Source organism: Nicotiana sylvestris, chromosome 6, assembly GCF_000393655.2.
Source record: "Nicotiana sylvestris chromosome 6, ASM39365v2, whole genome shotgun sequence".
NCBI classification, from domain to species: Eukaryota; Viridiplantae; Streptophyta; class Magnoliopsida; order Solanales; family Solanaceae; genus Nicotiana; species Nicotiana sylvestris.
In genome coordinates, this window is record NC_091062.1 from 74,865,194 (window position 1) to 74,881,425 (window position 16,232).

Below are 16,232 nucleotides of genomic sequence, written 5' to 3' on the forward strand. Positions count from 1 at the left end.
CTACTACGCTTACACTACTGTAGACGTCGTACGTTCGCTAACCACTGTCGGTCGTCACCCTCTATAACGACCAAAAGACGCGACATCGTAAGGCTCTCGTTTTTCGCCGTACTCGGTAGTGGTCGTGATCGTCCAAATTTTGACCTATACAATGATAACGTGATTAAAATACTTGATTATCTGACTAAAAGAGTTAGAACTGATGATGAGATTCTATATATTACTTGTTAAGAAGCATTTTGCATCCCTTATCTTCATTCCCTTTTCGCTCATTGGCCATTGCTTTTGTGTTACTGGTCTAAACAAGGAAACACAAACCGACTGAAATCTTATGCTGCGTGTATTAGTAATATATCATATTAAATATTTTACAAATTTCAAGTGTAAACTATAACTTGTTATTGAAACTGAAAATTTAATTATGATTAGATGTCAACAAATTAAAGGAATTTCATATAAGCTACATCCGTTTCCATGTACCATCTTCTTTCTCATTTCAAGAAAAAGGTGTGGAAGGAAAAGGAAATAACGGAGGGATTCGAATCGGACCTAAATGGGAATGACATGAAAAGCCCTACATGTTCAAATAATTTAATGAACCATAACTTTTTACAAATACATGTCTATGTTTCAAGTATTTAAAATAAGGAAAAATGTCACATTTAAATTAGGTTTTCAAGTACATTAGAATAACGCTTTCTCTGTTATGTACAATTTCAGTTTTTCAACCCAAAACTGGGCAGCTTGATTTTCTATATATGCGATGCTCTTTCCTATGATATTTTTCTTGTTTTTCATAGTTCAAGTGTTGCTAGGGACAGTTTAGATTTACACCCTTTAATTACAGAAAAAAGACTATCTTTTTTATAAATTTCATTTCTTTATGCTTGCCATGTTGATATTGAAGGCATTGAATTTGTTATGTGAAGCTGAGGACAAATCGTATATCAAGAATGGGAACGAATGTTTTATATATTTTATATGATTGGATCTGGTTGGGTCATTTTTTGAAGCCTTACTTGCAAGATAAAGAAAAGAAGATTTTGATGGTTATTATTCCGTTGCATGTTGTGGCTAATGTACGTAGGACAAGTTATGTTTGATGAAACTAGCCCGTTTGGCGAAAGTCCGTATACATGGAAGCAGATTTTCTTGCTTGTGGATATTGTCAAATTCAAGATATTAGTGTCAGCTTTCTAGTTAATGTGCTGTGACACAAGCTTTTCGTAGGAGCAAATATAAATGATTGCACTGTCTTAATGGTGTACTTTAAGTGCTTATATATAAGGGCCAATAGATCAATGATTGCACAGGTAAAGGTTGTTACCACAAGCATGCTGCGTTGGCCGTCGAGTACTAAGCAGCGTTTGAACGATGGTTAGTGGACTAGCGGGAAAGTATAATTCATTTTAGTTTTGAAACACGAGTTAAGCAACATGTTGAGATGGCCGAGTTGGTCTTAAGGCGCCAGATGAAGGTTCTGGTCCGAAAGGGCGTGGGTTCTAATCCCACTCTAAACATTCTCTTTTTAGTGGTCTCGCAGTCATCACCTGATGTGATGCAGCTAAGGACAGAACTTTATTATTTTCGAGGGCACAACTCACAAGGGTAGCTAATCCTTGTTGCTCATGATCTGCCATTCTCTTTTAAAAGAATGCGCAAAAGATATACACTTTCTTGCGAGACCCTTTCCATTTTGAAAAGGCAAAAAAGTTTAATTCACCCTCAAGTTCAATACTTGAAAATCTAAACAAGACGACTTGTGACAATTAGATTAGAGAGTAAGGGGTCATTTGGTGCATGGGATAAGAATCATAATTTCAGGATAAAGTTTGAAATTAACTTTTTTCCATATTTGGTTTGGAGTGTTAATTAATCTCAGAATAACTTTTATACTAAAATGGTGGGATTAGTTATCTCATATAAAACTACTCCGATGGGATATCCACTATTGTACCAAACGACCCCCCGACTATACATTGTGTTCACTAAGTGGAGATTCCAATGTAATACTGGCAAAACGGAGTACGTTAATCAAAATCAATATTGACCATTCAATTATTCTCTGAAGCCAAGCAGGAAGTAAAGATAAAAGGCTTTCTATGTGAAGATTTAAAAAAGCAGTTAATAAGTCCTAAACCTCGTCAAATGTCACTATGTCCAGTACCTAAACCTTCATTTTACGGGGAGGTTACAACAACTACACAGTTTATACATCAAATAAAGAATGAAAATGCATGGGGGTCACAACTGAACTGAGTAGCCACGCAAAGAATAAAAGACAACTAGACAACCTATTATGGGACTTGAGCTTTATAAATTCCCAAGGAAAACATATTTTCAAGATTTCAAAGTTGAAACTGAATTCTGTTCTCAAGGACGTGACACTTCTTCCTTTGACTGCCCCAATATTATCTCAACAGAGCCCCAAATTTGGCAGTGTCACATTCTATAACTTTTTAATACTATCATCTATCCAAGGAAAGAGTGTCACATAACAAATGTGCAAGCAAGTCAGTTATACGCAACCCCAATGGCATAGCAGAAAGCTAACATAAAAGAACAAAACAAAGGAATTTTGAGAAAGTTACTGATGAATGTAACTGTAAAAAAAATCCATCTAGTATTAGTACTTCGAGGCATACCAACTTAAATTAAGTCTACTTACGCCCTCATAAACCAGCAACTCTATAAGCTTAATAAACCTGATAAGTAACCCGTGGGTGAGAGATTCCCAACTGATATTAAGTACGAAAAAACTACTCTAATAATATATGTATCTATGTAAATATTTTGAGATGCTTATAAGCAAAAGATCAACTGAAAATGCAACGCAAAAGTGATTGATCATAGCACTGGTGAGCGAGGAGCACGAGGTCGCACAGGAGTCTTCGATGGGCTTACCCTGCATAGACCATAATATAAAGATTATAGATAAAACAGGAATGTCAAGAGAGGAAGCTTTAGGAAAAGTTTTAAGGAATCAGAAAACAACCTTATGGGAAGTGATCCCAAGATTGCACCACTGCAGTTCAGTGCTGCAATTGCACTCTCCGCCTGAAACATACAAAAAATTAACATGAAACCATGCATAAAATGCAGCAATGGAAAGTCTTACCAAATTCCATGAAGGAGATGAAAAGAATCAGTAAAATGGAAGAGATCAAAATTTGTTATTCTCAAATCCCTTGAATATACTAACAAAGACAATAGAAAATCTTCAAAAAGTGAGGACCAGCTGTTGAGATCACAGAAATGCCACATCATGCACACTAATATAAAATGAAATTCTAACAATAGGCACGATCATGTAGGTGTTGTCTGCCATGAAAATAAGCTGCAGAGTCTGGAAAAAAATAGAAGACAAATAATAGACAAGAAGAATAGGAACAGGTATGTGATTTCCAAACATAGAAGTGTTACCCTTTATACAAGTTTCACCTCCAACTAATACAAGCAAAACGTTAACAGAAAGTGTCTCTCAAGAAAATTAGCACATACTCTACAGTTCATGACCTCACTTATGAAATAAACAATTCCCACAAGTAACAGAAAAAAGTTTCCTGAATTCATCAGATGAAAACCTCAAATGCAGATAAAGAATCCAGTGAACGATGAAAATCATAGAGGAACTTTTCATATATCCCTACCAATTCTTAACCCCTTGGATAGGAGGCGGTGGAAAAAGAAGAAATATACTAGTTGAAAGTAACTCATGTACTGAGAAAATATAAATCAATAAAAATGTAGGTTAAATGAGAGTACTTGCAATTGTTAAGATATATCAAGCGGAATTGAAGATGGTTTGGTGGAAGCAAATAATATCTATTTTCTTGAATAAAGAGACGAAGTATATAGCCCTTATCTCCAGCTTTCATTTAAGTGATGAATAATCACATTGTAATAGATTCCCATGAAAGCAACAGCCATACATTGTAGACCGAGAGGCCCTAACTCACGGCAAGAGATTAAAAGTTGATCACTGACAGAAGCAAAGTAAACACCAATTCTGCCAGACAATCAGAACATGTATTGAAGACCAATAGTTCTGGGGACTGCCCATGGGGCATCCCGTTTCCACATTCTATAAATTCAAATTGATTCCTCACCAACAAGTCCACTCAAGTTGCTCAGGCATCAAAAACACCACGATTGCACTTTTCTTTGTCCGTACTTTTCTAAATTCTAAGGCTTCTGATATCTCTAGTTGCTGCAGATGAGCTACATCAAGACTTAACATGCATAGATAGCAACTGAATATTGTCAGATGCCTCTTCAACTGATCAAATAGACAAAAAGAGAAGCAAATTTTTCCAGCTGTCGTTAACCCTTTCAGCAAGGTCTTTTAGTTTCTAATTTGCTTCTACTGTTGGACTCCTTCCATGTGTGATCCATCTTGAACTATGTAAAACAAGCTCCTACTCTTTCAAATTCCTTATGGTACCGAGACCTTCCATTTCTTTATTTGCAAAGGATGCAGCTTTCTGTTCTTTTTTCCCCTCATAAGACCAACAATTTCATTTATAGGAAACCAAGCAGCATCAAGAAGTATGTACGAGATGTGGGTGAACATGACTCAACCCGAATCAACCAGTCCTTATGAATGAAACATAAAAGGAGAAACTACCAGTTTAATCTCTTTAATCTCTTCTTCTGAATGAAGCATATTAATCTCTTTCATCTCCCACGTTTTGTACAGAGAAAATAATCAACATAGTCATAATAAACCGATAAAACTTTTTGAAAAGCAAATAGCCGTAAAATTAATCTTCAAATAAATTCTCTTGGGAGTTGGACAAAATTTTATCAGACTGCACTCACCTCTTTTATTTCATCCGCTAGATGCAGAACTAAAGGAATTCTCCTTCCAAAAATAACTCTACAAGCACTAGTAAATAGCTAAAGTAGGAAAACTAAACTGCAACTGGCTATCAATAGACCTACTGTACCAGTTAACCTGCAGATGACAGATCTCAAGCCAAAGAAGGTTTAATTATAGAGAAACTTACCCAGTGAACACAGTAAAGCTTAGATAGCTAACAAATTAGGATCAGTTAGCGATGGCAAAGAAAGACAGCAGTATATGCTTATACTGGTATTTGAGGAGAAAAGGAAAAAGATTTAAGCCAAAGTTCAGTTTATCAGAATTTATTTCAGAATTCACGGGGTGACCATGCCATAAGCAACATCTTGAGTTAATGCAGTATCCAAATAGGAACCAGAGCTGGTGCTTCTACACTTTTTTGACTGCAAATGAATCACCTAACATCAAAATAATGTTCAAAGACAAGCACAGAGTTCCGATTGATGTGACAAAAAGTTGAAATAGGAGGAACTTCTTGTGGGACTCAGCCATTGAAACTTGAAAATTTCACCAGGTTTCTTCACGTTCGGATATGAGGGATTGGGTGAAAGACCTTAAAATTTTCAACAAGGCACTACTAGGGAAGTGGCTATGACCAAAAGTGTTTTGATGGCATCACAACTCCCACCCCTACTCTCAAGGCTAGATGTTTGGTTAATCTTTTTAGTTGGTTTAACCACACTCCTCTATTCAGTATCGATACTTTCCTACTTTCCTGGAATTCACCAGCTCACTAGTTCTGTGATAGTTTTTTTGGTCTTTTTTGAGCTGAGAATTTCTCTCTTTTGTAATCTTTGCATCTTCTTGATGCCTGTTAATGATATATCACTTATTTCATAAAAAAAAGGAAGTTGCTATGAAGATTTGGGATTGAAGAGCGGGCATTATGGAAGGAAGTGATAGCAGGCATTATGAAGGGATGTGATAGCAAGAAAATATGGAGTTGTGGAATGGAATGGAGGCTAGAAATGTAACATTACCCTAAGGATACGTCTTCTGAGAAATATCATGAAGAGTTAAGAAGATTTTGGCAGCTTTGTTACCTATAAGGTAAGAAATGGATGAAGAGTCAGCTTTTGTGATCAACAGTGGTCGCGGAGAGTAGAGACGGATCCGGGATTTAAACCCTATGGGTTCAACTTTTAAGGTTTTAAGCATTGAACCCATTATATTTTTAAAGTTAAGGGTTAATATCTACTAATTTTGCAATTTTAATGAATTTTTATATAGAAATTTTTACTCCGCGTCGGAAGTTATGGATTCAGTTGAACCCGCTAATGAAACACTACATCCGCCTCTGGCGGAGACAGCAAGTTGCAGACGACCTTATCTAACTTATTCCCAACTTTGTGCAAGAAAGAGATGATGGTGCAACAAACGTCCGGCATAAGAGGGGTGAGTTCACTAAGACTTGAGATTTAGAGGAACTTTACAAGATCGGAAGGTGGAAGAATTCCAAAGGTTGACAGAAATGCTCTAAACACAGAATATGATACTCATTGGTTAGGACTCGTGAAGGTAGGGGTTACAAAAAGATGGTTCATGTTCAGTAAATTCACTGATCAAAGAATTTTCAGTGAACTCTACCATAGCATTTGATTAGAGATGAGTCACGTTTCTCTGATGTGTCTGTTTGGATCCCTAGAACACCTAGTAAAGTGTGCTTCTTCGCTTGGTTGGAAATAGAGGTGCGACTATGACAGTGGATAACTGTTGTGTTCAGACCAGCTTGCGCAAACTCAACTAATTTTATGGGGTACTTGCTATCTCCTCCAGCATAAGTACCGCGTAACTCTATCCACAAAGGCTTGCACAGATGGAGAAAATCACCTAGTGTTTTTGCCTCCGCTAGGATTTGAACCTGAGACTTCATGGTTCTTAACCCACTTCATAAAATATGCTAGCTGGTATTTTATATGTGGATGTTCAGGAAAAGACATGGATCACATCTCGTTACATCACCAGTGAAACATGGATCACCTCTTGTTACATTACCAGGTGATTTCACGCTTGTGGTGAAGAGAGAGAAATAGGAAAGCTTTTGAAGTGTCAGAAAATGAGTTTGTAAATTTGAGGGATAACCTCTTATTAGTTTGTTTTGGGTGCGCCTATATAGCTCCATAGAAGATTGGGTTGTAAAGAACCATATAACTATGTAGGTTCTCTACTTTTTAGTATACATCTTGTATACGGGAGTTATCCAACATGAATAGAATTATTTAGCCTCTCAAAACCACAAGCACAGAGTAAAAGAGATGATACACTTTGAGCAAAAATAAAATGCCAAATGCAAGCATTTGCAACACACGATCCGATTTGATAGCAACTATTGGAAGTTATAGTATCTCGGAAGATTAGTAAGGAGAAGAGATGCACAGCTCAATGAAGTTTCAAGCAGCAATACAAGTCAAAAGCTCCTGGAAGTTACCATGACAAACTCAACAAAAGCTAGACGAGTCGAATGATGATAGTCACCAAGCAACCTCAAGCGATGAACCTATGTTAGAGAAGAAAATCCAAACATAGAGTTAGGATTTAAAGATGACCAGCACTTCTAGACTTGTTACATGAGCAGCTACAAACCTCTCCACAAAAGGATTCAAAGAACAGCTTGACATCTGCTTGAGTAACCTGCTTTCATACAAACATACAAGTCGTAAATATTTGTCTTCACTGATGTCCATCAACTAAGTGAATTATAAACCCAAAATTACCTTCTTATCAATATTTGTACAGTATACTGTTCTGGCACACATCTCTCTTTCATCTTCAGACTAACATCAGCGTAAAAGGTGAAAAATTTAGTTTGAGCAGCACTAGGTATGCATTTGCCGCCCCTAGGACATTGTTACAAAAGGTAAATCACATGTAGCCACAATTCCTCACCCTTGGAAGAAAGGTTGGATTAACCGGAGCAATCGCAGTTTTAGAGGGAAGCACTCTCACGGGATAAAATCCAAGCATAGTTCCTGCAAGACTCAGAGCATTCCTTGCACCTTCTGCATAACATATTGGTGAAATTGTGATGTTCGAGAACAGGCACCCTAACCAGAATATATAAGCAAATAATCATGTTTCAACCTACCTTCATCTGTAAATTCAATAAAGGCAAAACGAAGCACAGAATTGGTGTCACCACATATACGACAGTCCACAACCTTCAGCACATCAAGGTTAGCCAGATATGGAAGCAGAACATTTCCTCGACATAATTAAAAAGGGAGACAATAACCACGAATGAGTATGGACGCTTGACATAATGGAAAGATATCCACCTGTCCACAACTAAGAAAGAGTGCTGCGAGCTGCTCTTCAGTTACCTACACAAAAGAAGAAACATGATTATGCAAAAAAAAAAAGATAAAGGTGCAATAACCTAATTAACAATACGGGACCTCTTATACCTGATGATCAATGTCGGACACATAAACCGTCCTCCTTATAACATCTTCCCTTTGGGCCAAGCCTGTTCGGGTATTCATCCTTCTCCTACCATACCCAAAGCCATTCTTCTTCTGTACGCGCCATTTATAAAACTCAAGTACTCAGATCAGACTCAGACGTTGAATTATTACCAAAAGAAACAATACAGAGAAAATTTTCTTTTTCCTAAATATAGGGTAGAGAAAGAAATAAAGAAACACAATAGCATCTACTGTAACCCTACAATGACTAACTAAACCCTCTAATTACTTTTATGCAAAATAACAACTGGACAAATAAGAAATGTCCTTGAAGTGATCATCTTACATCTAACATAAACTAAAAGGTAATTCTGAAAAGAAACAATAACAAAACTAGAGAACCTAGCATATCCATATTTGAACTCAAACACCAACGACAATAACAACTATGCCTCAGTATCAACCAAGTTGAGGTCGGCTATATGAATCTTCACTGCCCATGTTACTCCAATATAAGCTCATCTCAGGCCAATATTATACAGAATAAGAAGTTCTTAATAGATCTCTGAAAGGCTAAACAACTCCTAGAAAAGCATAGGACGTAAAGTGAAAGTGTTAATATTCGACCACAAACAAATATATTTAAATTAACAAAAACAGGATAAATCAGGAAGAAAAGGGTGATCAACTGGATACCCTTCGGTTGGAATTTCCATTGGCAACTCCCTGGTTATCAAAGCCAAATTGCACTCCACCACCACTAGGTGGAAATGGCATAATCCTGTGGTTAGTTAGTGAAAGTGGCACAAACTCTTCAGCCATGGGATTCAATTTGGAAAACATTTCCTCCAAATCCCTCATCTCCTTCTTAAACCCTTCATCACCATCATCTCCATTCCTTAAATCAATACCGTTAATTTTCTGATGCTCATGCTGAACCATATTATGATTAACCAATACTCCATTGCCGTTGATGCTGTGCTGTACAGAAGCTTCTTGCTGCACCATACGGAAATTCTGATCAGTGGGACCCACCTTTGATCTCTGCACGCCATTCTGTTTCGTTGTTACTGACTGATGATGATCGAAGGCAGCATCTTTCTGTACAATTCTGCCGGGATTCGATGAGCCAACAACGTTAATGTTAATGCCAGCATTCTCAACCACAGCCATGATTGTTTGTTTCAACAACTCTGCGACACAGACACTGTCAAAGAATGCTCCTTTTTTGTTTTTTGTCTTTTTCTTGTACCCTTTTTTTCCCAATATGAGTTCTGTCAAAACCCAATAAATAAAGATGACACCTTTTTTCAAGAAGATCAAGTTGGGATTTTGAAGTTATTACTAAATCGGGAATAAATAATAGGGAAATGAGGAAATTCATACCTGATGGTCTAAATGGTGTCCATTGATCAGAAATTAGAGTCCCAATTCTAAAATCGTCAGCTGAGAAGGAAAAAATCAAAAAGCAGAAAATGGTAGCAAAAACAGGACAGGAATAAAAAAATTTCTTGGAGTGTGTAGTAGTAGGAGTATTATTTTACTGAGTCTGCAGAGAGAAGATATGAGGAAAGAGAAATGAAATAGTAGTAATAGTCCACTAGTATATAGGAGGAGAGAGAGAGAGGTGGGTTCATCGGATCGTCCGTTTTGACACACTTCACTTTTTGGACTTTCTTTCACTACCTCCCAAAATATTGATAAACAACAGTGAAGAACCTACTTCTACTGTCCCACACCGCATAATATGTTCGATGGGTTTTAGACACCAAGGGCATCATCAAATTTCCCCTTTATACATGTCCTCTTTCTTTAATGGCTGAGACTGAATAGCATATTTATTACTTTTTCCATCTCAAATTAGACGAAATACTTTTCTTTTTAATCTGTTCCAAAATAATTGACACATTTTAAATTTAAAAATAATTCAACTTCAAACTCTTCATTTTATCAATTTTACCCTTAACGAGAAGCTTTTATAACCACAAAAATATCATGACCCCACAAAGTTTTTACCTTTTAAGCTTTTAAGATCACAAGTTTCAAAAGTCTTTTTTTTTTCTTAAATTCTGTGCCGAATCAAACTATCTCATTTAAATTTAAACTTAGAGAGTAATTGTTATGTGGGGATCGGGTGGCACACCGCCACAGATATGTTGTGTGGATCGGGTTGCACGCCGCAACGATGTCATATTTAGATCGGGTTGTACGCCGCAACAATGTGATGTTTGGATCGGGTTGCACGCCGCAACAGCGTCATATTTGGATCGGGTTGCACGCCGCAACAGTGAGATATTGAGTACGGTTCCCTATATCTATTCTTGTGTATTTTGTTCCTCCTTCTCTAAGAAGGGTTCAGAGCGTCTGTTCGACCATTTTATTCGTTACGCGGGCTGGGTAGTTCTTTTCGAGAGTTCATTCTTCCTTATGTGTCATATTCAAGTTGTAGCTTGTTGGCGCACTGATGGCGTCATATGAGATTTTGGTCAGTGTTTGAGGTGGCTCATTGCCGGAGCAATTTGTACTGGGTGAGGTGAGATTATTGGACCTGAGATCAGTGCGATCGGAGTTATCTAGGGTATATTAAAGAGCAATTATTGTTATTCAGTTCAGAACGAATAATGGTTCTTATCAGGAGGAGAGACTCCATGATTTGTTAATTCGGCAGGTGGTTACGAGCTTTTATACATCTCTTCCGTCGTAGCAATATTGAGAGAGTTGGGACAGGTTTTATATTTGTTATGAGGTGTATTGCGAGCATCAAATTTGCGAAATTACAGCTATTATGGTCAGAGGATGTTATTATGGCCAAGCGACTTATGTGGTGCATGGTGTGATTTTAGTAGAGGAGCATGGTCATGTTGGGTACAGTGTATGGTGATTGATATGGTGTTTGTATGTTAGAATCGGGTCTCGTGGAAAATTTCGGATGTTGGAATTTGCTTCTAAAGCTTGTTAGCTGAGGTTATAGAGAGGATCTTCAGTCTGGCTCGAGCTAATGTGCTCACATAGGTTGTGGTGGCACAGGTAGGTGTACGATGTGTTAAACAGTGATCTTGGACAATTCCGGAACAGTTCTTGGCACGTTCGAGAATGAACGTATATTTAAGTGAGGGAGAATGTAACGACCCGATCGGTCGTTTTGAGCTCTAGTGCATTACTCGGCGGTTTGAGGCCTTGAGTGGCTTCACTTCATGTTTTATGACTTAAACGTATGGTCGGAATTGAATTTTGGGAAGTTCAGAGTTGATTCGAACGGAAAATTCTAAATTCGGAAGCTTTAAGTTGGAAGAATTGACTAAGGTTTGACTTTTGAGTAACCGACCTCGGAATCAGGATTTGAAGGTTTCAATAGAGTCGTATGATGATTTTGGACTTGGGCGTATGTTCAGGTTGAGTATCGGGTGGCCCGAAAGCATTTCGGCGCTTATTACGGAAAGTTGGCATTTTGAAGGTGTTAGAATTTCCTAAGTTTGGCTTGAAGTGGATTTTTATGTTATCGATTTCCGTTTAGGGTTCCGAGCCTTGGAATAAGTTCATATTGTAATTTGTGACTTGTGCGTAAAGTTTGGCGTCATTCCGGAATGTTTTTATATGATTCGGACGCGTTCGTCGAAGTTTGAAAGTCTAAAGAAAGGTTTCGATCGTCTTCATAGTTTTGATGTTGTTTAGTATGATTTGACGCCTAGAGCAGGTTCATATCATATTTGGGACTTATTGGTGTGATTGGACGGGGTCCCGATGGCCTCGGGTGTGTTTCGGGACGATTTCAGATCATTTGCCCATGTTTTGTTGTTGCTGATGCTGGTTCTGGTGTCGTTAATCATGAACGCCTGGTAGTTATCATGTTCGTGAAGAAGGAGTTTGGGGTGCTGGATTTTTGTTCAACGCGGACGCGATACAAGGCTCACTAACGTGGAAGGTAACCTTGAGCGTCCTATGCAAACGCGATACGGAGGTCGCGAACGCGAAGAAGGAAGGGTAGTTGGTGGCCTGGAAGTGTTAAGCCTATGCAAATGTGGTTATGTGACCGCGAACGCGAAGCATCAGGACCTGGAGGCATCGCGAACGTGGCGTAGGTGATGCTAACGCATAGAGGAATTTTTGGAGGAAGTGATTTTTAGCCTTCGCGATCGCGAAGGTTTCCCGCAATCGCGAAGAAGGACGGGCCTGGGCAGATTGTTTTAAGTCGGGATTTTGCTCATTTCTCTATTGGTTTGGGCGATTTTCGGAGAGCTTCAAGGGGAGATTTTTATCATCTATTGCAAGGTAAGTGATTCCCGCATATTGTTAGATAACTACATGGATTATACAAGGATTTAAACAAGGAAATATGTAGAAATTGTGAGATTTTGAAAGAAACCTAGAAATTGGTATTTTTGGACTTTTACCACGAAATTGAACATGAAATAAAGAATAAATTGTATATTTGAGTTTATGGTGTTATGGGTGATTATCCTCAAGAATTTTTGGAATCCAGGCACATGGGCCTGAGAGTTGACTTTGTTGACTTTTTGAACGGAGTTGGGAATTATTATAAATTATTAAATTATTCGCATTGAAGTATATTTTGATTGATTTGCACCTTTTTTTACTAGTTTCGGATCGTTGGCTTTGAATTTAGGAGTTAAAGAGGCGTTGGAGATAGTTATGGAACTTCGGAGCGATGTAAGTCTCTCGTCTAACCTTGTGAAGGGGAACTACTACCTAGGTGATGTAATTATTATGTGCTACTAGTTGTGGGTGTTATGTACACACGAGGTGACGAGAGTCCATACGTAGCTAAAGCATGTTTATATCCGGGTAGACTTAGGACTTTATCATGTAATATTTGAATTATTTGAACTCATTTTGTTGGATTAATTAATTAAAATTATAATTTAACTTTATTTAGAAACACATATATATCTATATTAGGCCGAGCCTTAGCACCTTGAGTTGTTGGCAAGTTATTGAGAAACGGTAAATGTTATATTCGCTTTGTGCTCATGCACTGTAATGTAAGCATGTGTCTCGTAATTCGGTAACTACCTTCCTTTATTGTGGAGGGGGTCGAATGCCTCGGCAATATAGTAGATGCATCTATGATTCGTGTCGCTCGACCCTCGACTGTGTACACATTATTTTGGATCGGGCCAAATGACCTCGATATAATCGTGCGGTATTTCGCTGGCAGCCCGAATATTCACAAGATTATCCTTCCACTGATGCCTAGCATTTTTATATGGTATTTCTTATCCGCTTTATACTGGCACTTGATACATCTAAGCTGTTGAGGTAGAAAGACTAAGAAATTCATACTTTAAAAGAAATATTTGGAAGATTATGTAACATACAGATTTACCCTATTATTGTTGTGTGCCTCATATTTACTTATGATTTATTATATATCATTATTGGACCTCTAGTAAGTGTCCATGTCGATCCATCGTCACTACTTCTCCGGGGTTAGGCTAGATACTTACTGGGTATGCGTTGATTTACGTACTCATGCTGCACTTCTGCACTAAATGTGCAGGATCTGACAGGGTTATTTGGTGTTCATCTTGGCGCATAGGCGCAGCTGTTGAGGAAACTTTATGTGAGCTGCATTCCAGGCTACGCATCGCAGTCCACAAAGTCCCTATCGTGCTATTCACTTTGTCCTGTCTTATTTACATCTTAGACGGGTATTTTATTATTGTTGTACTCCTTAGTAAATGCTCATGCACTTGTGACACCGGGTTTTTGGATATACTAGTTGATTTTTACAGTTTTATATATTATCATCACCTTTTATTTCTTTTTGTGAACAACTAATTTTATACGTTCCCATGGTTTTAAAAGCATAAATTTCCTTCCTTAATAAAATTTATGATTTCAAAAGTAATAAAAATGAGTAATTAAGTTGATCAATCATCGTTGGCTTGCCTGACGGCGGCGTTAGGTGCCATTACGACCTATAATGGATTTTGGGTCGTGACAGCTTGGTATCAAAGCTCTAGGTTCACTTGGGTATCACGAGTCATGAGCGAGTCTAGTAGAGTCTTTTGGATCGGTACGGAGACGTCTGTACTTATCTTCGAGAGACTACAAGGCTATTAGGAGAACTTCCCTTCTTGATTTATCTTCGTTTCATTTGATTCCATTGGAGTTTATGCCTTCATTTCCTTCTTACTCAATCTTATGCGACGTCGGGCGCTTGTTATCAATTGGTCGTTCAGGGAGTTGTGGTGATACTGCAGATGTAGTGCAGTATGTTTTTCCCTGTGTATTTAGACATGCTATTATCGTCGCCTTACGGAAGGGTGTTCTGTCATTTCAACTCAGTATATGTATTTCCTATGGTTTTGAGGCTATACACAGATTGCTATGATGTTCATGCATTGTTATCACATAGTGTTAGTGTAATGGTAGGGTGCTTGTTTATGTGTCAGGGCAGTGAATGACTCGAAAGGAGGATTTATCAGTTCGTGGTTTAGAGGTTCGGCATTTAAATCAAGCGGAGGAAAGGCAATCAGACTATGGATGTTCAGGCTTGGGTTGATGGAGTAACAAGACTTGATATTTTCGAGCATGGTGGAATTCTCATTTACGATGTGATATCGTCATCCATGTTTAAACGTAGTAAGTTTTGTCAGTGTTAGGGTCTCATTTGATTTGCCTTCGAGGCAGGGTATTGTGAAATGGTTCCTGAGAAACGGTTGTCAGAGATGGCGGTGTGTAGTGGTTTCAGAATCGAATCGGTGTTTCTAATGCTTATGGCTCGAGAAAGATGATCTTTGAGGAGGTTTAGAGTTAGTAATAATTTATCAGTTCAGGTGCTACAAAGATGGATTTTGATTTGAGACAGCAATTGGGCAGCGAAGGATGAGGAAGGACATGTGGGAGGTGTCTCACGGTGATAGAATCGCTACCAGGTCAAGTATGGACAATAGAGGTCGAGAAGTTGCTTAAGGACATGGTTTAACCGAAGTGGGAGTGACAGAGTAGCGTATGGATTCAGTGGTAGGATAGCCACATGCCTTGAAAAAGTTTAGAGCGGTTTGAGAATCATGGTGGAAAGAGAGTAGGTTTATGAATTTTATTTGGGATGGTAGCTACTGTACTGAGGAAGATTGAATATGGCAGAGAGGAGTTTGCTTGAAACGAAAAGGGGTGTGAAAACTTGTTTTCATTTTCGTATGCAACGTGACTTCGAGTTTGGAATATATTGTCGGGCTTTTAGTTGATGTCAACGGGGAACAAACAGACTCTTACAGCTGACGAGCGAGCATGGGCACGGGAGGGTTTACTGATTTCGTGGTAGTTGTACCCTGTGTAGTATCGTTGGAAGATGTCTGTATGGAATTTCACAGGTGGGTCATCTCCTGTGAGCAGGTTAGCGGTTGCACGATTTTGATGAAGTTTCTACAAAGAGTTGTACTTACTACCCAACAAGAGATCAAGTGTGCGATTGTGGCTGATAATTCGGAATGTTTTATGAAAATCTTAATAAAAGATTTAGAGAAATTTGGCAGGTTAAAGGTGTGAGATCATGGTAATGGAGAAGGAGGAATCTTTGTGGGCTTTATTGTGGCTCAAAGCTAAGTGGGGGAGCCCACCGCCTACGATGGGATTGTGTGGTTGTATGCTTGTGCGGTCTTTGGTTATCGGTGCATTGGTGAATTATTTATGACTAAGAAAAGAAAAAACCAGGGGTAATTCGAGCAAAGAACTTGACAAATGTGTGCTATATTTCTCCTTATTGAGATATGTACAGGTTTTAAGAAGACTTAGAGTCTATGCTTCTTGTGGATGTAATGTATAAGGAAAAAGAATTCAGTCGGTTGCTTCTTTTAAAGGGTGTTCATGTGCTAGCAGAACATTGGAGTTTTGTTATATTCGGGACTATGTCAGAGTGGGTGACTCTCAACAACGGTCCTAGTGGGTTCAAGAATTTAAGGTGCAGCTTCTAAGGATTTTGGGGTTCGTTATGTAACTGA

At 38.3% G+C, this 16,232-nt stretch overlaps 1 protein-coding gene across 2 annotated transcripts; it reads right to left on the minus strand.

Moving 5' to 3' along the window:
* Positions 1-2,576: 2,576 nt before the first annotated feature.
* LOC104247025 (polyadenylate-binding protein-interacting protein 11-like) lies at positions 2,577-9,901 on the minus strand. Of its 2 annotated transcripts, none has more exons than XM_009802955.2 (11): positions 9,655-9,901; positions 8,965-9,542; positions 8,269-8,379; positions 8,140-8,184; positions 7,950-8,022; positions 7,751-7,863; positions 7,579-7,638; positions 7,448-7,495; positions 7,293-7,361; positions 2,996-3,057; positions 2,577-2,905 (listed from the first exon to the last, which is right to left on the minus strand). In XM_009802955.2, the coding sequence occupies exons 2-11, from the start codon at positions 9,439-9,441 to the stop codon at positions 2,848-2,850; spliced, it is 1,116 nt and encodes a 371-aa protein (XP_009801257.1). In that variant the 5' UTR covers positions 9,442-9,542; positions 9,655-9,901; the 3' UTR covers positions 2,577-2,847. The 2 variants fall into 2 exon arrangements, with proteins under 2 accessions (XP_009801257.1, XP_070006353.1); XM_070150252.1 differs by having other exon boundaries at positions 8,965-9,461; positions 9,655-9,848.
* Positions 9,902-16,232: the final 6,331 nt, after the last annotated feature.